Source organism: Brienomyrus brachyistius, chromosome 6, assembly GCF_023856365.1.
Source record: "Brienomyrus brachyistius isolate T26 chromosome 6, BBRACH_0.4, whole genome shotgun sequence".
NCBI lineage: Eukaryota > Metazoa > Chordata > Actinopteri > Osteoglossiformes > Mormyridae > Brienomyrus > Brienomyrus brachyistius.
Genome location: NC_064538.1, coordinates 9,251,770 through 9,276,741, shown reverse-complemented (window position 1 = coordinate 9,276,741; position 24,972 = coordinate 9,251,770). Strand labels below are relative to the sequence as shown.

At 42.3% G+C, this 24,972-nt stretch overlaps 1 protein-coding gene across 2 annotated transcripts in view; it reads right to left on the bottom strand.

The window, feature by feature from the left end:
• Positions 1-22,101, bottom strand: part of plagl2 (pleiomorphic adenoma gene-like 2) — a 28,931-nt gene extending 6,830 nt beyond the window's left edge. The window contains exons 1-4 of one of the 2 annotated variants that reach the window (XM_049016945.1): positions 21,966-22,101; positions 1,514-1,576; positions 1,063-1,169; positions 439-925 (exon numbers count right to left, since the gene is read on the bottom strand). In XM_049016945.1, coding sequence (XP_048872902.1) covers positions 439-761 — 323 coding nt within the window. In that variant the 5' untranslated portion in view covers positions 762-925; positions 1,063-1,169; positions 1,514-1,576; positions 21,966-22,101. The remainder of the gene's footprint in view (positions 1-438; positions 926-1,062; positions 1,170-1,513; positions 1,577-21,965) is intronic. The other variant, XM_049016944.1, reaches the window with a different exon arrangement.
• Between the last annotated feature and the right edge of the window lie 2,871 nt (positions 22,102-24,972).

Genomic DNA, 24,972 nt, shown 5'->3' with positions numbered 1-24,972 from the left:
CAGATCAGGTAGGCTGTACAGATCAGGTAGTGACAAACATTTAACAAACATGGTGACAAAGGGATCACTCTGGTCTACAGCCTAGGTGCAGTGTTTGCTGGAAATTTAGGCTGAAGAGAGTGTCCAGGAACAACTGGATGAAACACACAAATGATTAAATGAAAATCGCTGTGTGGCATACTCAAAAACTTTATGAGGCCATTTCTCATTGTTACGTTACTTTAGTTACGTAGCTGACCCCTATTTAAATCAATTTCCTGGATACTGTGGTGGGACCAGCATTAGGTAAGTGTGTCTCCCAAGCATTCAACAGAGGAGCCCTTCTGAGACCAAGACCTTCTGTTAGCCGTGCATGTTGTTAATCTCTCTGCTAGCTTCAGCCTCAGTTCCCCTGTCCCGGATGATCACATCCACTTCCCAGAAGGCCGTAGACCATACCTGAACAGTTTGTATTTGGAGACAAAGGCCTTTCCACAGTTTGGCTGGAAGCAGCGGAAGGGCTTCTCTCCAGTATGGCAGAAGGCGTGAAGGCGGAGCTGGTCGTGCGAGCCGAAGAGAGCCCCACACACCGGGCACTGGCTCCTGCCCAAGCGGCCCTCCCGCAGCCTCTCGCACTCCTCTCTCTCTCTCTCGCTCTTGCTCTCTCTGCCCAGGGGCAGTCTGCCTCGGAAAAGCTTGGCAGCGGCGGCGGCTCGTCGTTCCTCGTGCTCCGGGCTCAGTGCGGTATGCTGGCGTGGGGCATCGGTGGCACCTGCTGCCATGGCAGCCCTAGTGTGCCGTTGCCATGGGGTGATGGTTGGGGCCGCCCCGCCCTCCAGGCTTTGCGTGGTGCCGGAGCTGCGTGCGGGATGTCGGGGGGGGGGGGGAGGCGCTGGGTTGCGCTCAGAGGGGCCGAGTGGGCCAACGGTGTACCTCAGCTGCAAACCTGCACCCACACATCAGAGAGGCGGTCAAGCAGTCACGCTACAAAGGGTGTGCTAGCAGTTAATATGCCTAACTGTATGATGCACACAGAAGCATTCCATAAACATTGTAGATCTTAGCATATAGAGGAAAATGTACCTTTGAATCTGCAGGTATCTTGTGAATGTGAATTTCCCCCCTCTCACCCGGTGCCTACAGCATCAGTTGGGGGTGAGTAGCTGGTATTGCTGTGCATCTTCACTGGCCTACAGCAAACAAGGAAACGAAATAGGAAATGTATTACTCAATGAAGCCGAGAATCTCATGCCGGGATGCGGAGGACATGGCGAACCCCCCCGTGATGCCACAGTTATGCATCAAGCTTATAAGTGTGAGCAAGGGAGAGAGTTTGAAATGACGGAAAGAACTTCCGTATAGCGTCAATGTAGAGATACACAGGAGTTAGCATACAGATGTGTGGAATACCGTTCACTGCACATGAAATAGTATAGAGTGTACTGTTTTCACTTTAACAAACCACATTCTCTATTACATCAGGAATAATTTATTATTTAAAAAATGCTTAAAATAGTGACAAATTGCCACTGACCAGGATAAATGTTAGAAGATGGTTGGATATATGGATGGATGGATGGTTGAATGGATGGATGGACTGTGATAAAAAAAAAAAAAAACAGCCCTGGGCTTAGGGGTCAATGTCCCCACAAACCCATTGACCCACTAGGAAAATGACCAGTATCTGAGATAGCCAGTCCGATTCGGGGCTGGATGGATTATGGACCAACAGATGGAAAAATTGAGCCAATCTAAACCACTAGGGGGCACTAAAGGACAATAGGATATTTCAGTTAAAATGATCATTTTCAAGCTCTGTAATAGGAGCATTAGAATGCTTCAGGATAAGATAGGGTAGATAGCCTTTGAATTCCAAATGCTACAAATGTTTACATATACTTAAGTTATCAAACAGAATGGGGGACATCAAGAAAAATTGAGCCAGCCCATGATAAAAGACTAGCTATAACGTCAGAATGCATATGGTAGGAAGTGGGCAACATTAAAAATCAAACCTGCATTTGAGTTTAAAATTTAAATTTGTATAATCATGCAAGATGCGGTCGAATCAGCTTAATAAGTGGGCAACGAAAAACCTCGAGAACTTCACCGGTTACTCTGCGTAACTCAGGTTTTCTTTGTTGACGTAGAGTTTCTTGGTAGCTGCACCAGATTCTGGAGCTGAACTTCCGTTGCTTCAGGAGGAAGAGAGTGAGACATTAATAGGTCACAGCGCGAGCTCTCGCAAGGTGTGACGTCACTGCTCAGCCGGGTGAATTGGTCCACTCTCCAGATCTCAATCTGAGGCAGTCTTACTTCTGCCTCGAGCACACGACCGAGAATGTAAGCCAGTGTAATGTAACGAAACGCAGACCTATCTAGTAACTGCATCGTGGTGCTCTGGCTATTTCAGCCCAGAAACATTATCCAATTACACACCCTAAATATACCTGGAGGAATACGACCACGACGATGCACGCTAAAGTACAAGATGATGAGGACGATGGTGGCCATCTTATCAAAGAATGCCAAATGAGGCCGGGCGGGTGGACACGGCCGTTTGCGTCGTGCGGATCTGTCAGCGGCGTGTACCGGCACGGTGACACACAGGCTTATGCTTCCTCAGGCCTGCAGGGCTAAGAGCCGAGCAGTTCAAACTGCTGCAAGTCTTTAAATAGAAACTGAGTTCACTGAGCTGAGCTTGGGTGACAACTGCCCTACAAGAAAGTGTGACAGAGAGAGAGCATGCCAGAACACAAGGGCATAAGGCAAAGGAAGGAAGAAGTGAAAAGAAATGGTGGTGGGGAGTGGGTAAGCCAGGCCATTGTGCCTAGTGCTATCTGAGTGACTCCGCAAAGGTGAGTGACACTTTGCTGCCCACACTGGCAAGGAGCACTGAGGTAGCATGGCTGTGAGTGCTAGTCCCTGCCCGCGTGCATAAGGGCAGCCCATGGTACTGGGATCCCCGAGACACAGTCAGTTGTGTTGCCTCAGTGGCATAAGGAGAACATGATAGCTACATGCTATACAAGGTGCTCAGGCTCCCAGATGATGAGCTGTTCCCAGTCCCGCCCCCGGCTCTGCCCTTCAGTACATCTTACATTTATTGCCAGAGATTTAGCATTACAGCCAACGGAGGAAGAAATTTGGGTTGGAGAAGAGACAGATCTAATATCAGTCTATGCTGTACTGCAAGCGGCTTGTGGGAGTTTTACTTACACAAAAATGTAAGGGCAGAATGAAAAATTATTGATTCAGAGATTGTGGAGGAGATCATTGGAGGTCATTGTGGAGGAGGTGAGTCAGAGACATCTGATTGAAATTACACTTGTTAGAAAATTGGTGAAGTGCAGCGAATTTTGGGCTGTGCATCGTAAAGTGTATTGAATCGTGAGCTCTGTGCGTCATTACGCCACTATTACTCACTCTCACTGCAACCCGACTCTGGCCTTCAGTGCATCCTATGTTTATTACTCAGTCCCCTCTGCCTTACAGTACATCTTACATGTATAATTCTTCTCCCTCAGTAATTACTTGCACCTTGGGAGACTTGTGCAGGATGCTGGTAGCAGACTATAAGGAAAAAAAAATTGATGAATGAAAAACGCAAGCTGTGTTTTTTGTTTTGGGGGGGGCAGACATACCAATAGCGGAGAATGAGAACACTTCCTTATCTCACAGCCATGAATGGATGGACTAAACCTCTTCAAACACACACAGCTGTGCATAGCCGGTGAAAAGACACCCATGCCCCAGAGAGACTTTTCATTAACCTTTTTCCTTTTGTCATTTTCAGTGCTGTAATGGACTGGTATCCCATCTGCACTGCTTCCTGTCCTGTGCCCTGGGATTCCTGGGATAGGCTCCAGACTGACCCTGACCTGCCCATTGGTACATTTTTAAATTACATTTAAATTACATTTTTAAAGGTAAATGCTTACAGTTTCAGACAAATGTAAGACTTTGTGTTATTACTGACATACCTAGACATTAAAAAACAAGTGTGATTGTTTAGGGTTCAAACAAAAAAAAAGACCATCGGCAAAAGGATCCTCCGCCTTTTTCAGTCTTTTCTGGTACAGCGCCTGATTTTAGCTTAGGTAACAGAGGTGTGACAGACACACAGACATACAGAGGGAAGGAAGTATTAAAGTGTGTTTTATTACATCTGAAAGGTAGCCAAACCACTCTACAGTGACTTGTATCTGGTACAACTGAATAGCAGCTTGACAGACTGACTGGTCAGGTGAGTGTTTATTAGTCTGAGAGAAAAAGAACCTCTCTCTGATAACCAATGGCAGTGCGCTGACGCCTGTCCAAAAGAAGATGCCACCCCTTAGCCCCACAAGTGAGAAACAAGCACACACATATAATAAGGACAGGACGTGTTCATTTTTCGCACCCATTTTAACGATGCCTTATAACGGATGCCGGAGGGCAGCGGACCACGTTCACCGCTATAACCGTGGCGGGATAGGTAGCTCAAATCCCCCCTCACAGCCCCATCATCTCTAAGAGCATGACTGCTCACCAAATTTCAAATCCTCACTCTGAGCTGCTAGCTAGAGAGTAAAAACACGGTCCCTGGCCTGGCCTGGAATGACGACAGCACTAACCTCCAAAAATATCCCCCCCCCCTGTTCGTTTTCATTGCGAACGGTTAATGCTTCTGGAATTCAGCAGCCATTTTGACAAAGCATACTCACAAAGGGGTCTAAATCAACAGACCCCCCCGCCCACCCCCCAAGACCACAGATAGCCCAGTAGGGTGGCATCCCTACGCCATTCACTCCATCCATGGCAGAAAGAAAAGGAAAGAGCGGCACCGCTGAGTCTTCCCGCGCGGACGGGAGCTCGCTCTGAAAAGGCCTTCACAGGAGCGTTGCACAACTGAATGGACTCGCTGGGTTTCGCTTCCCCTCGGGCGGCACGGAGCTGCTCACCAGAAGCCCCCGTGGGGTGCGGCGCTCGGGGACAGGAAGCCGGTATGAGGTCTCCCCTCCGCGGAGAGCCAGGCCAACCCTCACATCCATCGGCAGTTACAAAGGGTCTGGTGGCAGTTTGGGATGTGGCCAAACTACCAGCATCGTTACCGTTGCTAAACATAGACCCTGTGGTCAAGAGTCTCTCCAGACGGTTACAGAAGCTGCAGTTTCTTTGTGTTGTTTATTTTGATCGTATAAACTCCTTACGCACGTTGGCACGTTCTAAGAAAGCCTGACACTCAGAAAACAGTATGCGGAAAAGCACCCCCCCCTCTTTTTATAGACAAACATAATAATAAATTCAACACATTAAGCCCTGTAATAAGCACGTGCCCCTCCCAGTACTAGAGAGAGGCAGAAGCAGATGGAGCATCCATGAAGAAGGTCTTTCTGATTTATTCAGCGTATGCTGCTTGAGGCCTGGTTGCTGGTATAGTGGGAAGAACCGCAGTTTTCTGCTGGGATAAATACCTGGACTCATACCCAGCCGAGAGCGCCTCCTACTGGACCTCCACGGACATCGCCTCCACCAAATGACGGGACGCACCAGTCACCTCATAGTCCACACTGGACTTCTCTATCAGTATAAACAGTAATAGCGAAGAAATCAAGCCATAATTCACCAGAATGTTTATCTAGGCCTGGAGGATGCATATGAGAATATAAAACGGAATGTCCGCCTAAGAAACACCGCGTGTTCATGGCCTGCTACGCTGTCACACAAATCATCTCCAGCAATATATATTTATGTCTTCTTTTTTAAATTTTTCCAGCTGTTTTTTGGTCATGGCAAGCCTAACGCAATGGGCTATTTGCTTAACGCACTTGATGGTACAGCTAATTAGCCTAGCTGGAATTTGAAATTGACTTGTGTCCGGCTGATACGTGATGCTAAATTTAGGTGACTTTCACACTACATTGGATGGAATGTTGTTTACTGCTAACCTACCATAGTGCACTGCTACTTTCACTCCGGAAAAATATAAATATATATGCAGAAATATTTTGTTTATTTACTTGTGTATTCAAGCATTTCAGATGTGAAAGGACACAATGACTACGGGCTCAAGGAGTACATAGAAGGAGGAACTAAAGTCAGCGGTGGTGTGTGTGTGTGTGGGGGGGTGAGACCCACCATTTGGTCATATACATCAGCAAGCCATTGCATTTCAGGCACTAAACATAACTATATAAAGCCCATGTGTCCTTATGCTATAAAGTGCAGGAATGTACACAAAACAACCTGAAACTTCAATATGATTTATTCAGTGCAGAGTAAAATACTTTTGTACTAAATCCCACATTGTGAACACTGGAATTTACCACATATGGGTGAAAAACCGTTGGCTGCTAGTAAAATGCTAGTAAATGGAATTATATATGCATATTGATAATTTTAGTGTTTCAGGTTACATCATGTGTTGTTCTCATTTCTTATTTAGGTCTGTTTTGACAAAGCCTAAAGAATCAGCAAAGTACTACAGTACGAATAAAGGTCTTCCGAGCTCCCGGCAGGGAAAAACGTGGACCGTCTGTGAGTCCCCCAGGACCGGATTGGGAAACACCGACTTAACAGATTGGTGCCTAAACTCTCCAAACACTGCATGAAAGATAATTTGGTCTTACTCTAACTGCAAGGTGGCCCAGCTCACCTTCTACTCAGCCTGCCACACTGGTGTAGCAGCTCTCAGTTCAGGTGCCTGGCATCTGCATATCCCAGCCATTTAATCAAAGGACAGATAATTAGCTGGCAATCAAGTCAGCAGGTGACGGTACGAGCAAAGCTGCGTGTCTCGATGTGGAGGTGGGCTGGGTTGACAACTGCTGCGTTCATTTATTACCTCACCAGTGGTCCTAAGCTCTGTTACCGGTGAGACCTGGAGTAACAGCCTCTGGATATGTGAAGAGCAGGTTTCAGCAGAGAATTACTGAGAAGTTCCAGAAAAACTCCACATATTACACATGTCTATCTGAAATTACCATGTGATTGTTTCAGTATTGGTCAGGCCAACTCCAAGCAGCTGATAGCAGGTTAGTCTGACTCTCAGTTGCAAGTTCTGGTGATGGCAAACGCATCAAAACATTCATTGGTTAATTTTGTGCATTTTATGTGCAGAGAAAAATGTAAGTGAAGGTAAACTTTAAAGGTAAGGGTGTGTTTGGCAGAAATGGAGAAACACAGATAAGCAGTGACCACTGCAATGCTGTGACAAGGCTGGAGGCAGTGAGGTCTACAGCGGGCTGATCAGATCACACCTTCTTGTGGCATGTCCCTGGCAGACAGAATGCCGTTCTGCAGAGAATCCGTTTAACCACACAAGCCCCTGAAACACCTGTCCAAAGGCTGCACGTACCTCCTACATACAATACCTCTCCTCAGCTGAGGTCCAATTACAATGAACTGAGACATTCTTCTGTCTTGTGAAGCAGCGATACTTCCAGCATAAGGCTGCGCTCAAATCACCATAACGTGACTTTTGGTCAGTATGCACTCACGGACTTTCAATGCTTCATAAATGCTGTTGACAGACAGGGGAAATCAGATGTCAGATAGGTAGAAATGTCAGTTTGTGTCCAGGAGACGTGGGGAAATCCAAATTGTTGACAGTTATGTCACCAGGTGGCATGACTCTGACTTGGGTTGCTGTCAGCGGTATAACTGCGCTTCAAAGCTGAGGGATATTAACTTCAGTGTAGTTTGACATTTGTCACTTTACTTGAGTTTACCACGTTTTTGATCATTACTTGTTTTCCCATTACCGGGTTTAACCTGTTCTCCAAGCCAGTCACAACCACGTAATGGAAGATGGTAGGATGGACATACCTGTGAGAATTTCCCTCTGGAATCAATAATGTTTATCTAATCAAATTTAATTTAATCTAAATATCTCTCCCAATCAGTGGGTGTATAATACTAATAAAGTACTGCCCAACCACCCCTACCTACTTTACAACTTCTACCCCACCAGCAACAAGATACAGAAAAAACAACACAATCTGTGATGACTAACAACCTCCCACCCCATACAGAACAGAAGGAAAGTTTTCATCAACCCCGCACAAACAGCCAGAGCACCATGGCATGCGTGCTCACAATTACTGAACGAGAACAAGGGGAATGAAGCCCCCAGCACTCTCACCCCCAGCTCCTCCATGCCAACGCAAACACCAGAAATTAGCACAAGCCCGACACACTCGTTCCTTCCTCCTTCTCTTCCCCCATTCCCAGTTAATCTCGCCCTGTGGTCTGCACCGCAGTGATGCATTGGATCCGTCTGCATACCAAAATAAACAGGCTAGGTCAGTGTTTCCCAATCCGGTCCTTGGCCACCTACAGCCAGTCCACATTTTTGCTCCCTCCGGGCTCCCTGCCAGACTGTCCTGTGGACTATCTGTGGGTCCCCAAGGACCGGATTGGGAAACACTGTGATGAAAATGGCCCATGCACTGAAGAGAGCAGCATCCAGGCTAACAGCTCCCTCCTTCCCTGCCTGACTCCACCTCTTCCTTGCGCTTTACTGAAATGACGTTCACTATCCGTGTTTGGGTGGGACATCAAAACATCTTCTCCGCTCTCAGCATAACTCCACCATCGCCGCCGTCATAAATCCGTGAGCAGGTTGAGCAGACGTGAGCGGTAATCTACTGGGCCAATCAATCACAGACGCTTACACTACTTCCTCGAGATTTGCTCTCTCATTATCCAATTTCCATTCCATCTCCTGAGATTCCCATCTGAATTATGGACTGTGCTGCTTTTTAACACAGCTGAGACTTTGGCATCTACTACAGTAAGGGAGGGTCCTGCGTTACATTTGCAAAAACTGGATCCGATTCACAGATTTCACTGACCACAGGCCGTGCTGAAATATATGGAGGCATATGCTGATTGTCACAAATCATATATATATATCCATCTTAGTGCACACGGGTGCACTGCAAGCCCTTGCACTGCAAACACTGCAGCACTTCAGCAAAGAGCCAGAGATTCCAGAGATGAAGAAGAAAAATAAAAGCTAATTGTGAAAATGAAAGTGAGGGTTCCTCTCCTGCCACAATTAATGGAGGAGTTGTAAGCTCACTGAAATGGGATGAGGAGGATCCAATGATGGATGCTTAGCATCTCTGTGCCAGCAACCAGTCGGCCCACGCTACAGGAAAGGCCGGGTGGGGGGGAGGGGGGGCGGTTTAAACCTCTTTCATGTCATGCAGTGTTTTCCAGATGCTCACAAGACGTATCCACGCGAGCTATTTCTTGAAGCTCCCCATATCTGTCTCAAAAGCCACTCGAGGGTTGGGGGAGGAACTGGGGCTGGGACGAGGTTGTGTTTCACGAATGCAGTGTTATTTCCGCCACCCGTGTGCGTGTGAATGTGTGCTTGTGTGCTGGTGCGAGTGCATGGGGGGGATGGGAAGATGCGCTTAGGGAAAGCCCTGTCTGCAGGGAGTCCCGGCAGTGGCACAGAACCGCATCCTGCCAACGGGCAGCGTGCCAGGACTCTCCCTTTAGCCTCTTCCCACAGTAAATGGACACAATACGCTCGGCCTGTAAATTCATACCCAAGATCCTTACCATTTGATTTGATATATGACATAAGCATAAGACTGTCTGGGGGTGACAGGGTGGCATTGTGGCTGGGATTGCTGGTCACATCTCTGGGAGCAGCATTCACGTCTCTGTCAGGGTTCTATGTGTGTGGTGTTTGCAAGTTCTCCCCTTGTCATAGTCGGGTTTCCTCCAGGTACTCTATCCCCCCCCCCCCCCCCTGTGTGCCCGGACCCCCCCCTCCAAAGCAGCAGAATGGGCAACACACACGTGGTGTGACTGGGTGCAAGCTGTGATGGTCCCAGCATCTCAGCAACAGCAATGCTGGGATTTTCATGCAGTACAGTGTTTAGAGTTTCCAGAGGATGGCGTCAAGTTTGTAGTCACACATTATTTTAGTTATTTTTTTGGTGGGGGGGGGGGGGTGCAGCAAATTTTGAGGGCAGTTCAAACTAAAAAAGAATATCTTTCTTTCTATCTGGCTATGTGTCTGGTTGGAAGTAAAGAAATTGGGGGGGGTGGTGGTCTTGCTATGTGCCTGCATGCTACCGTAAATTAAAAGATCCAGTCAATGGCAGAGCAGAGGGTGAAAACGCCTTGCTAATGAGAGCGGTCAGAGGTGAATGGCCAGGCTAGTTAAAGCCAACAGGATAATTACAAGTGCAAAAATGTCATGGACCAGGCGCCATGATGAAAGTTTACAGCACTTCACTGAGTGCGTGTCTGCAATACTTTGGGATGTTCTGCAGGTAAAAGGGGCTCCTACCCAGTACTAAGTAACACAAACACATCTGCACACACACAGGTTAACCATAACCATAAGTAACCAAACCAAACAAAATATGAGACTTCTGGCATTTTAGTTTTTTGATTGCATTCACAGATCTTTGTGGGGACCTTAAAAATGGCCCTCAAAACCTCAATGTAATATAAAAATAATCCATCCACAGACACACTCACACATTTACCTTTATACTTTTAACCCTAACTGTACTGGTAGCTTTAGAGTGCACTAAAGGCACTTTAAGGCTTTGGAGACTCTCCGTATTGCCTAGATATAGAGTTATAGTGCTACAGAGAGTTTTATTGTCATATGCACAGAAAACAATCAGTTTTGCTGTACAATGAAATTCTGACTTTGGACATCCTCCTTTCCCCACAAAATTTACAGTAAAATAAATGAACATAAATATGTAACAAATGAACTGTTAAGGTGTCACCAGCCACCTCTATTTGGGGTGAAGTGGCAGACTGATGGCTAGGAAATGTCAAAAAATGTAGTATTTCCTGGCTTCTAATTTCTGTTTCCTCAAACAGAACTAGATAGTAGCTTCAGCACACTGGCTTTTCGCACTAGTGAGTGGGTGCAAGAACAGTTTCAACAACTTCAGTTCTCCTTATGATATATATATATATATATATATATGAACAGTATATATATATATATATGAACAGTATATATATATATATACTTTTGCATGCCATTATATTCTCAATCATAACCATTAAACAGAAACTAATATGTAAACATGCAGAAATAAAAAAAAATATTGCACAAAAAATGGCTTAATGTTATAACCAGACTATGAAAAATAATACTAATTTCTGATAGCTTTGTCATACCACTGTGGACAATCGATGGAATGGAAAACAGAATTTCATTTAAAGAATACTAATTACGATTAATGACCCACTGCAGGTGTATTATCCTCTTTCGCTATTAACTAGAGAAAACAACTTTGCCATTAACAATTATACCATCCACAGCTTTCATTGCCAGTTTAACAAGTGCAATCAACAGCCTTCTTCTGTGACTCACTGAAGTCAATACAATGACTAAGAAGCTGTTTGGTCTTTTCCACATTCACAGTCTCCAAGTCTGGCAGTGTCAGCACGGTGTAAAACAACAGTCATTGTTCTGTCCCATTGTTTACTGAAACCTACACCAAGTTTCACTGGACGGCTTCTTTTGCTTTTGTTAGCCAGAAAACCATTTCACACCTTTTGCAGAGAAACACGGGTCCCTCTTGCTGCTCTGAATGCTACACTGTAGAGGAGACAGAAGATTAAAGGTAGTGACCAAAAAAAAGGAGCAGACTCGGATAAAAGGGCCCCAAAAATGTGTGGAGAGCCCACATTCCTCAGATTGTTGGAAGCACAATCACTTTTTGAACCATGGACATCCAGTGGCAACATTGCAGTGAGAAGAGCTGGATGCCTAGGATGCACATTTGTGGCCAGAAGCAGGAAGGAGGATGAAAGCGAGCAGGTGGACAGCCAGAAACAAAGATGGCAGCAGAAATTACAACAGAATCTGTCTTGATTATAAATGTCATTACATGCCTTTTACTCTGCTTTTCAGAAGCGAAAATTTATTTCTAATAAGTCACATTACACATAGTTCTGAGTAATATCAAAACTTCAGTCTGGTAGTATGGTAGAACATTTCCATGTTCTCCCCACAATGTACAAGTTTACTCAAAGTGCTCCATACTAGTGAACTAGCATCTCTCAACTGCCCCCAGCATGTTACTGTCTACCTTGTGATGGACCGACAGCCTAGACACCCCATGATCCTGAGCTGGATAAGTGCTTGGAAGAAGGATGGATGGAAAGAGTAATCTATTTTATCAAAGTTTTCAACAGTATATAAACAGTAGAACTGGAGGTTTTAGTCACGTGAGAAACTTCAGCTGGTAAACAGTGTGGTCCCAGATTATCTGCCTCACTGTAAACCAATATATCATCATAAATCAGTAACCTTTGCCTGGGGAAGAAGAAAGCCATTATATGAGATCATGATTCTCACAGGAACCCTGAATAGGTTCCACAGAGAGCCATAGGCTTTCTGTACAGGAACCCTGCACATATTCCACAGGGAGCCATATGCCCTCTGCACAGGAACCCTGCATGGGTTCCACAAGGATCCATATGCTCTCTGCACAGGACCCCTGCATTAACACACTTGTTATACTCTCCACTCTCCCTTCCTCCATCCTAAGGTCTACAATCGCACATGAACACTCAGGTGAGAGGCGCCGGAAGGGTGTCTCAACTCCGCCGTCACACGCCCTCAGACATACACAAGCAGAGCCCTGATTTTTTTCTTGTGTGTGTGTGTGTCTGTGTCACACAGCTGGAGTGTGTGGAGCAGGAAAACGGAGTTAGGTTTCAAATGCACGAGTAAAATAGTTAACAGATTGCCTGCTACTCTTAATGCTCGGTCGCAGACATGGAGGGTTTCTCCTTCTGTCCTTTGCCCTGACAAGCAAATTAACTTTACATTCCAGACAAACACACTTGCATACGCTCTACATAAGGAACCATTAAATACATTTCGAAAACACACACATATGGCTCAAAGAGTGTCTCGGGTTAGCAAATTCGAATATGCGGCGTGAGAGAACATCATTTCAGACAAACCAAAGGAAGCACTTCTGCATATAAACACTGTGAACATAGTCTGAATGTGCTGTTACAAACAAGAGAATTCCCATTCAAAGCACAGCTACTCTGTGCGCTACAATACATGTGTAAATAGGCACAGAGGTGGGAAAATGACACACCAGTACCGTTAAACCCGTGTGTGTGTGTGTGTGAGTGTGTGTGTGTGTGAGTGTGTGTGTGTGTGAGTGTGTGTGAGTGTGTGTGCCTACACAGGTACTTGCCTGAAGAACGACACACAACACTTCAGATCTTTCAATAGTTAAAGCTAAAAAGTAGTTTGAAAAATAATAATAATCATATTTAAATGAGTCCCCAAACCATTACTTTTCCAAATTATTTTTTTTCCACTTTTTTGACAAACATAATTTTTAAAAAATATTTTAGAACATGTCAACTATTTCCACTTGAATACCATAAAAATACATCATTACATCCCTAAGCTTACAAGGTGCTTTTACAGATGCAAAATACCTTGTAAATGCAGCCGGCCTGAATTTCATGATTTCATGCAAGAAATGTCTTTGACTGAGAGATGTTTTGAGTTATGGTTAAATAAAGCAGGAAATTTACTCAACATTGCAGGGAATCCTGCTGAGTCAGTGAAGTACTTTTGCATTTAAAAAAAATGTACTTGAAACAATAAATAGTAGGCAATGTCTGTTCTGGACATGTCATGCAAAAAATGCAGAACTAAAACTGAAGGCTATGGAAGCTGTGTGTGAGTGTGACAGCTACCTAACAATACCTATGTTTGAAAATCACTTTTACGAACTCATTCCTATTTGGCTTGGAAACAATCATCAAATTAAACTAAATCTGGGAAAATTAAAAAAGACCAGGCTAATTAAAATAATCACACCACTTAGTCAGCTAGTAACCACATGTAATGAAATTTGTTATTGCTTCTGCTAACCTGCTAATTCATAGATAGACAGCCTCCATTGGTTTTAGTTACTCCAACTAACAAAGTCATGTAAAAATTTTTATGACTTTTTTAAATAATTAGGATTTCTGAAATAAAAAAAAAAGATTTTGGGGATTTTTGGATATTACCGTCTTTAGCATGTAAAATATATAGAGTTATAATTGTTACGTTTTTGTGGGTGACTTAGTGCCATTCCGCAAAATCAAAATTATATAAATCAGCAGGGTGAAATAACCTTTGCAGTTTCCTACAAGCTAATTGCTTTGTAGCACTGCCATAAACCTATATCCAAAATAGCTGCCAAACGGAAAAAAGCATGAAAATTCTCCTCCAGCATTGTGGTTTTTCTTCAATCCACAAAAATAATAGGCTATCAGCAGTATAAGCAAGAATCAGTCGGCATGCAGTTGGAAATTCAGCTACCCAGTTATATGTTTTTTTGTGTATCATACGAATTGGCCGTTTGAGGGACCATTTTTGAATCAGAGATGCCAGTATGCCAGAAGCTAATTAAGTAATTAAGAAAAGACAGGAGAAAAAAAAACACTTTTAACTCCTTTAAAGTGATTTCATAAATTTAGTTAACTAAGCAATGCAGTTTGACATTAAGTCAACAATTTTTTTCCTCCTTGTTGATCCATTCCATGTTAACTGCATAGCAAAGTGAAACAGACCTTGTGACTGCCAAGAGCTTTCATCTTCAATAAGTTTCACCACTGACCCTAATCATACATAGGCATACATCGTTTTCTGAATACGTAGGACTTATGTGCGGATTTAAAATGATCTATAAATAACAATGTCTATTCAAAAATATACATGAGTGGGTTCAGATATTTTCCTTCATCTCATATTATCAATATTGTCCAGTGTGGTGAAGGAACTAAAATCCAGACTGAAGGACTTCTGACTGTAAAACAAACCAATGCACTAAGGATTAAACGACTAAGTACAGCATAACGGCCAGACCTTGAGGGATAATACAAGGAGCTAGCAAATTAAAAGAACATTTTCTAGTCATCTCAACTAATCAAAAATGTCCTGAAACAATGTTCTCACCAGGAATGGTTGCCCAATGTTTTCATGATATTTTACAGCAGCTTCCCTTGACCATGAAAACCTACTTTTTTTTATATCGCTCACACTTATAACACGCAGTTTGGTTCTTCCCCGCAGTCAATAATTAAGTTTACACATTAACACCATGACAGTGATTTAATTAGATTTTTCTGCTAGTCTTGAGTTTTGTTCTTACTCTCCTAACCACCGGTGCATGGATCACTTCTGTAAGTCAGTCACATACAAAAATGAGGACACTAAAACCACATGGCCGACATGAACAGGAGCCGCTGCCCACGATTGGCCTGGCCAGGCCGGGGAGGGGGCACGGAGTTTGTGGCCCATCACGTGACCGAGTCCAGCAGAGAGGGTTACAATAGACCCCCTCTCGGAGTGGAGAGGCACAGGCTGGAGCTGAACCAAAATCCCTCTACCACACACAAGCTGTGCATTGTTAGCCATTCACCGGGATCCATCCCGGGGCACTTTATCATTCAATTAGGACAGCTTTCACACCATACACCACAGAAAAGGGACCTTCAATCAAACTGAAAACTCCACACTGGCCCTAGAGGGGACACAGAAAGGGACTCACAGTTGTCAGTCTACTTTCCTTTTTTTGTCCTGGTGTTTGAGAGGAGGAGAGAGCCTGGCCATTTCTTAGTGTCTCCCCCCCCCCCCCCCCCCCCCCTCTCCATGAGGTCGAACCCACAGCGAGTGTTTGTCCTAAAGACAGCGGCCGGCCACAGGGGTGAGCTGCGGAGAAAGACCGGGAAACACGCAGGGAGCGCGGGCGGGTGGAGGAGAAAGCACGGCACGACGGCGCGTTTTGTGTCAGTGCTGTACGGCTCGCGGGGGCTTTGTGTTTGTGTGCATGAGGCGGAGGGAGAGGCTTGTGTTGCGTTAAGGGAAAGGAGAGTGGAAAAGGGGGAAGGAGGAGCAGGGAAAATGTGAGGCTGTGAGCTCGAGCAACAGCAAGCGCTCACAAAATATCCTGATAAATGAGCAAAAATAGACAACTTTATTAGGGTTTTCCTAAAGGAAATTATTCACGCATAGTTCCAAATCTTGCATGGCCTTAAAGGTAAATATGTTAATTCATGTCTAAAATGTACCAATGTAGTCGGTAACAATTTAAAATGACCCAATTCAACAAAAATCAAAACGTCGTTACCCCTAAACCAACGATAAAAAGTCAAATGTAAATATATTATCAGAAATATGGATGTAAACAGAGTTCACACCATTTTCACCAAATTTTTAGTGATAGAACTTTTCTAAAATTCCAATAGTTATTACACTTGTGCTATGAGTTTTATAATGTCTTTATTCTGAAATGTAACAATTTAGTCACTGTTGACTCCTTTGTGAAACGACTGCGGGATGGAAATAGGTCACATGCGAAACGGTGACGATGATTTTTACTGGCTTACTAATGGAAGCAAATGCCACCTCGCAAGTGCTGCTAACAGGCAGAATGCACAAGCTAACCTGTCTCCTCGTCCTTCCCAGCATGCACTTCTGTGCAACAAACGCGTGTTCATCAGAACCTCTGCACAAGTGGAAGTCAACAAGCAGAAACACTACAGCTACAAGCAGCAGGCATTCCAGTGGGTATTTTAGTAGGCAGAAGTTTATGGGTTGCCTTTAAATGCTAAATAGCATTTTGCGCTATTTAAAGTATTTAAAGAGGCATTTCCAAATATCAGTTTGACACAGTATTGCACAGTGACACTGCACAAAGTTTTGAAAGTTCTCTAAAAAATTTTTAGTCAACAAATACTGGAGACGCAGTAATGTAATCACCATTCTAGGGCCTCTCAGTCACGGTGCAGGAGAAACACTCCCCTGGAATGCAGTGAGCCCCTACTGACAGCTCAAACACCGAGTCCTTTCCCAAGCCTCCACGTAGCGATTCAACTCAAGAACGTCTCTTCCTCCTTGGCCAATCGCTCTCCCTATCAAACCTACCTCCTAGTATCTTCAATGATCCAACCATGTTCCAATGGCAGGCTAACTTTCCACTTTAATGGGTTTTCTTAGCAGTTTCGGAGAACAGGACCATGTAGAGAAAGTGACAAACCATAAAATGCTGAGGCATGATACAAGCCAAAGCTCCACCTCGCTGGGACTGAGTCCAGGCCTTTGATGTCGATGTATGCCAGCTAGAGGCCGAACCCACCAGAACCATGGATGCTTTTAAAAAATGTGTTTTAACCAAGGCAGTCTGAGGTGCTGTGCGGCCAAGATGGGTCAACGCTGGCTGAGGCTTTCTGCAAGCAAACCCTCAATCTCTACACAGAGAGCCAATCATATGCTCATATGGGATCCCAGCAACTTTTAACTAAACATCAAAAAAACTGTACCCAGCGGTTATGTGATGCTTTCATTCTTGAAAAGCTTCATCTTTGAATCCGAATGGTGAAATTTTACATTATTATTGGATTTCCGTTGCTTTTTACTTGTTAATTTTTCAATGATAATTTCTGTTTTTGCAGTAACGCCACCATCGGCAGACTCAATTTCAATGCACAAGAACACCTTTGAAAGGTAAGATTAACTTTCAACATTTTCTGATGCCTTCTTCGGTTCCTGACAAAAGATACATCCACACGTAACCCTTAGTTCAACGGTTTTTTCTTTTTGAAACTTCAAATAAAAATCCATGTACGTTCAAAACGTAGAAAGGATTCAAACACTTTCAACACTGTTATAACACTAGCAACTATTATCAAAATCTTTAAATGGCCAAATTATTCTATAATAATAATAAATTAGCATAGCATATTTTTTGTATCATATAGAACTTAGCAGTCATTAATATGACTAAACAGGCCTCTTTATATTTCATAATCATATAGTGAAAAATATATACTTTCATGCAGTGTTTTCAAATCCAAACCAGTGCTACATATTACCAAGAAATAAGTTACATTCTCTGTCATTGTTTTCCTTCTGAGTAAAAACTAATGTATCAGTAGAGACAAACTCCATCTAGCAAACAGAAATATTTGTGTGAACAAATGTCATTTGGCACATTTGATAATTTAAGCCCAAATGGTATTTTGGATCAAGCAAGTTATAAGTTCATGCAACTAAAAATAACAACTTACTACCTCTTTCACAAGGTACGCAAAACACCTCACGCGATCCTGCAGAGAGGCCTTCTGTTTTTCATGCCTCTTTTTAAAATCAGCACTTTCTGTACTCCTGAAACTAGTAAAAAGCTGAAACCGGGAAAAGGGACTTTCTACCCAGACGATAACTTCAAATAAATGAGGTGAGAGATGGAACAAACAGCCACTTCAGCGCGTGCTCTGAGGTCCCTACGCTGTGGTCACACATTATCCTGTTGTGAAGGACGACTGTCCCTGGAAGCTGGCTTAGCTTCCAGTTAAACAGCAGTGCTAATAAAATGGCCATGGATGTAGCTTACTTAGAACAGACTCATGCAAGTCACTGATAAATGTCGAAATAATTAACATCCATATGCTCACTGATCTACAGCAAAGCACGCATCAACAAATGGCCAAATGACTGATTATCCCAATTTATTAGCATTTTCTTCTTTCTTTGATGTTCTTTTCAGTTTACATATAAGGAATCATACCATAACAAGCAACTTTAGAGATGCCTCAAAATTTCCAATTAAAACACCGCAATCAACATGAGGTTTAAATTTTTTTTGGGCTGTTGCGGCCATTGAAAAGTACAGGTGTATTTTATATCCACAGCATGAAAGGCCAAAAAAGGAAAGCATCCTTAGGTATCAGTTTGGTTAAGAGGTAGGAGTAGTGAAGACGTAACATAAGGGAATCCACGGTGTAACAGAAGACGTCCGGTATCTCAGCTCCACATCCCTGTATTCGTCCATCGGACTAGGGCAGCATGTCGCTCAAACATCTAGCATCCTCTCACCGTTCTAGATGCTGAACGCTGCAAGAACAGTCAGAATGCATGTGACCACACAGCTGGGCTGCGTACGAACCGTCTGTTTCCTATCGCCTCTTTATCTAGCCGCTAACAACACTTGCTCTCCTGGTTGCCAAGTGGAGCACGCTTGGCTCCAACTTTACGAGTCCCTGGGGGAAAGTTGATTAAACTCATGTTTTGCAATTACCGGCAATAGTGCATAACTGAAGGCGGCGGGGATCCGATGGAGATGCAAAGCGGGCAGTCTGCACACACCTTACCCTGCGAAGCACCAGTCAATCATTTCAACAAAATCTATTTATAAAATCACAGCCGGTAAGTCCTTGAGAAAGCTCCGGATCTACGTATCAGCAGCTCTATACTCAGCTGCAGAGCAAATTATGCGTAGACGATGGTCATCGAAAAATTAACTGGGCCCAATTACCCTTGTACTTTATTTTTTGGAAGGCAAGAAGAGCCTAACAAACCGATAGCGTTCAGCAAGGGTCCCATCCACTATGCAAGTGAACACGTTTGGCAACTGGCTGCAAGGTACGCAAAATTCTGCACCTACAATGAACAAATGACAACGATATTGACAAATTCAGTGGCTTAGGCAAATACATAGGATAGCCAAGAGAGTAAGAACTAGTGATAAAAGGACTTTTTAAGAAGTGTCCAGATTAAATTTGGCAAGAAGCTCCGCAACCCTCTCTTCCTGATTATTATCATTGTCCATCCAACATACCATAAAACCGCCAGTCCTCAAGAAAGCAACTGATTTAATAGAAGCTGAGAATATTTGAAAGAATCCGTAACACACGAAGACTCCTATGGGAGCTTGGTTACTAACTGGTGTCCGGGCTCCACAGGGGACGTTCTTCCGATTACCCAAACTGACATTCCCTTTATAATGGTAATCAGAAAACTACACACAGGGTTGCTGAGAATTATGGGATTTTGCAGAGGAGGAACTCCTGCTTACGCTGCAAAGCATATGAGTTTATAACTGCTAGTCAGACAACTTAACAGAACACACAGTTAAACTAAGGAGTCAATATGCAGAAATACAGACAAGAAGACATACTTCATGTTTTATCAGCTATAGCCTGTGGCACACACGAAAAAATATAGCTTAAAAACTGAGGTAAAAGTTTGCTTACACAGAAACGAAAAGCTAGTTTAGCTTCAAAAGAAGCTACATCCCTTCTTCCAAATAACACGCAGGTTCCACCACTTGTAAAATACACATACGTTACGCAAAGCGCACACTTCTCTACACAAGATTTCAGCCTCAGCACTTGCAGGTTTTACTTACTCCCCTAAAATACTTGATTTGTTTAGCTTGATAATTGCTCTAGAAATCGCAAAACGCCTCTGTTTATACAGAGCAAAAACCAGACAAAAAGAAACAAGCTGCACACTTTTGCTTTAGGTAAACAATCTGAGAAAACACTAAACATCCCGAAATCAAGAATATAAAAGAACAGGAAAGGGGATAAACGGAGGCATCAGTCCTTATAAATGTCAGTTGAAGTCAAGAGAAAGAAGAATGAAAATCTTAATATGTGTTTCAGCTTCTACTGCAATGTCAATAACAAAGGCATTGTCTCGTGACAATCTCACTTCCATTTCCTTATTTTGTAGCTCAGGGCAGTGTAAGTCCTTTACATGTTCAGGTTGTGGCTTTGGCGAAGCTTGACTACCTTCCACGTATCATAATGAAAAGTATTAAACAGCACACTTTGGTCTACATAGACTTTCTCTATTTTCTAATATATAAAAGATTATGTATCAGATCGTATACAAAAGCGCCCAAAGATTTGGGGATCTTGCATATGACTGGGGAGGAAATCATTTATTTGAGATCTTAATTTCTCATAAGATTACTGTAATAATGTGTTATTGGGGGGGTTAAAGCTCAGCTTGATTGAATTTTTGTGTTGCATCACACAAGAATCCATATAACTTTTTAAGCTATAAAATTAATATTGCTTTTCAAAGCAATTAACTACAGCTTTGTTACATTACCTGAATATTACTACATGTGTATTCACTATTTATTTGTTTTTACGTTCTATTTTCAGGAAGAATCATTTGCTAGTTACTGTTACATTTCACTTAGAACAGCTAATTGTTATCAAATTAATAAATAAACGGGCCCTTTAAAATCAACGTCAAGTCTTTACTAACATAAAACAATTTTCTACAAAACACGTCTTGTGTCGGAGGCTCCACCACGATGTCGTCTTAAAAACACTGCAACGGGAAATTACCGAAAAGCATTCACAAGAAAAGAGACTGGAAGTCTCAACACCATACAGCAAAAGAGAGACATCAGATCACAGTAAACATCAGATAAAGCCCCATCGGTAGGGACTCAGAAACCAAGCAATTCGAAGGAAACTCATAAGCTTTTGAGTCTGTAAAGGTTTATCTTTTTTTCCACCAAGCTAAGTGTTGCATTTTATAAAGAGGTAACAACTGCAAGAAGTAAATAACGTACAGAAAAACTTCAAAATGAATTTCCGAAATAGATGCTCTTTTCAAAAACAACTCTTTCAAGCCAAGCAGAGACATTCTTTCCACTTTCTGCTTGTATGCTCTCTTCACAAACTAGCATGCTGTACACTAGAAAATAGAAATTAATTGCTTAAAATTCCACTGTACTCGCAAAATCGAAACAGAACACCAATTTGCAAAGTAATAAATGCTGTTTACACAATGCGTTTTGTCGGCAGTTAAAATAGTTTTCAATAATATCAACAAAACTTCAGTCAATGTAGGCGATCGTGGAATTAAATATTAAATGTCCCAATGCCTGTTCATGCTTCAGCGAATTAAGAATTATAAATCTAACTTCCCGAAACGATAAACGATCTCTTAGCAATTAATATCTTATAAAATGCAACAAGTTAACGGACCGCGACTGAAATATTCACAGTAATTATTAACATTATATTCAAAAACATGCACACATCAGAAAGTGCAGCCGCATTATGAAGACTTGCAAAAAATTAGCAGTTACCCACCAAAAAGTTTCCAGCAACGCACTAGTCAATTTCAGAAAAAACCCCGGTAACATTCCATCCTCTGTCCGGCAAAAACCTACCGTGGAAATCCCCACAGCACCTTCCACTGTTTCTTTTATTTCGATCTGTAGTTTTATTATTTTTTACAATTTTTAAAATATTTTTCTCTTTTTTCGGGGCCTGACTGGGTCTCGCTCTCGTCTGGCTGCAGCAGCAGAGTTATGGGGCGCGAGCATTGTGGGAGTGTGACGTCAGGGCACTTTCACAAACTTTTTTACATTGGTTGGCAAACTTGTTTTTTTTTTGTTTTTTTTTTACTGTTGTCGTTGACATTATAAAAATGATAAGAAGCTATGTGTTTGCTTGTTTGTTTGCGTTTCAAAGATTCACAATTGAAAGAACAAAGACAGAAATTTGGACTTTTTATAAACGAGAATATGGCAAACTCATATTTATAAAGCATAATATCAAACTATCAAAATGGCATGGTTGTTTTAATTGGTCTTCCAAATGCTGTCTTATTAGTTTTCACTAGAATAGATACTTTTAAATTTATTTTAATGTATTAACTAATAATAACTTTTCTCTATTTTTTGTCTTACTGCCAGAAAGAATTCTGTTATCACGGTATGGGTATTATTATTATTTTATTTTATTTTGTAAAATGCGATTACGGTAAACAATTCGTTAAATAAATGAATAAGATTGTTCCGCGCGTGTTAGGCCTGTTTCCAAGAATATGATATGTGCAATTAGGTGATTGTTAATTTCATAGCATAATTCCACTTTTAGATTATGCTTCCTATGAATCCTTTAAACACAATAATATCCCTCGTTTCCACCATATTTAAGTCACAAACACGCAGGGAAAAAACCCGCCAAGCAGGTGTTCAGCAGTTTTTTCTTAAATATTATTTAGCATTTCGTTTTTAAAATTTTTATTTTCCGAAATATTGTATAGGATATACATGGACTTATTGACATATGATAAATTAATTAGATTATTTATGTTTTGACAAGTACATTTTCAATGTCCCCTAGAAACTCTTGTGCTTACATTTGAGTTACATATAAATTGTTTCGTTATGCTTAATTAAGTAATATAAATAAATATTGACTATATAAGATAAATAAAAAAACAATCTCTTTGATAATCACGAGTGATGGTAAGGTATGGTACAAATTGTTGTTTAAATATAACTAGATTACATAGCTAATTCAAAGAGATAAACTGGGAATAGACTTGAATAGTTTCGGAAAGATAATATTAAAACACTGAACAAGACTGCAGTGGAACCCACGTGAGAAGTCCTGGTCGCCGACAATACACCTAGTATTTTGGGGCTAAAGAATTACTTCCAGGGCATATCAGCCCGTTTCCTCGCTACCCCTCAACCCCCCTTAACCTCTGCACAATCACTCATCTGGCGGATGGATGTAGAAGCATGTGTGAACTTCTGTTTGTCTCTGCTTGAGAAGCCGTGGGGGGATTGGGGTCTTCTGTGTGCTTTGACCAGTTCAAACGTTTTGAACTTCGTATAATCAGAGGAGGAACTAAAACGAAATGCTGTGAAATGAAGTGTGCCATTCCGTCCGAATAACATCATTTTTTACTTCTTTTCTTGTATTTATACCTTTTACTAACAAAAACGTTTGTGTTTACGGTTTAAATCTATTGAGAAACCGTTGTCAGAATTAAGTTCTTTTAGTATTCTATTGTTTAGGGCATGAGAAAAAGAGATGTGCAACGATAACATTTTATTAGGCTACATAAAACGCACTGTCGATCATGTGTGTCCTTGGAATATATTTAATTTAATCGAAAAGTTTCGAAAACGTTAGTGTTAGAATGTCCTACGGAATTGCACATACACATTACAAATTTCCAAACGAAACAGAATATTGATCACTTTTTGAGTATATAACGATATTTCTCTCACTAGTTCTAGATCCATCCATCCATCCATTTTCCAAACCGCTTATCCTATTGGGTCGCGGGGGGTCCGGAGCCTATCCCGGAAGCAATGGGCACGAGGCAGGGAACAACCCAGGATGGGGGGCCAGCCCATCGCAGGGCACACTCACACACCAGGCACACACACATGCACACCTATGGGCAATTTAGCGACTCCAATTAGCCTCAGCATGTTTTTGGACTGTGGGGGGAAACCGGAGTACCCGGAGGAAACCCCACGACGACATGGGGAGAACATGCAAACTCCACACACATGTGACCCAGGCGGAGACTCGAACCCGGGTCCCAGAGGTGTGAGGCAACAGTGCTAACCACTGCACCACCATGCCGCCCCTAGTTCTAGATCATGCATCTAAAATTAAAAAGAAAACAGACCACATCAAATCATTTTTATTAGAAAACGTTAAATAATGGCTGACTTTTTTCAAGTTAAATATTCAGGTGATATTTGTTTTTATATGAAAATAAAATATGCAGTGTGCTGCTTGGGTTACTCTGCTTTAAGTACGACATTTAGCATGTAAACATAAATACATAAACAAACCGCAATTTATATATAAGAAAACATTTGGGTAGAATTTATGTATAGCGGGTTCTGTGCTATTGTCTCAATCCACTCAGTGCTCCTGAATTTTGTTCACATGTTTAGATTTCATTGTGAAATAGTAATTTCTTCAAAATAGCAGAAATGTCCCCGCGACCCAGTAGGATAAGCGGTTTGGAAAATGGATGGATGGATAGCAGAAATGTTAAACTGCCTCTGAGACTAAATTTAGTCAGGATTGGTTTGTAAGTTTAAGATTAGTCAGTATGAAAGTATAAAGATCCATCCCTGTACTGTAGAAATGGGTCTGAAATTAATTAGGACCCATAACACGTGTCCATTTAGGACTCCACTTAGAGTTTCTCCATTTCCACTATGATTTATTTTATATTAAAATAATTTAACGTGAGCAATTGCAATGTTAATGGAGAGTAATGAAAAGTAACATTTCCTATCAAAAAAGTACAACTGGACCAGCTGTCCAGGTGTGGCATTTCCACCCCATCCTCCATTTTGGGTGGGTATTGGCAGCTTATTTTTTAAAATACCATTTAATATATATACGTTT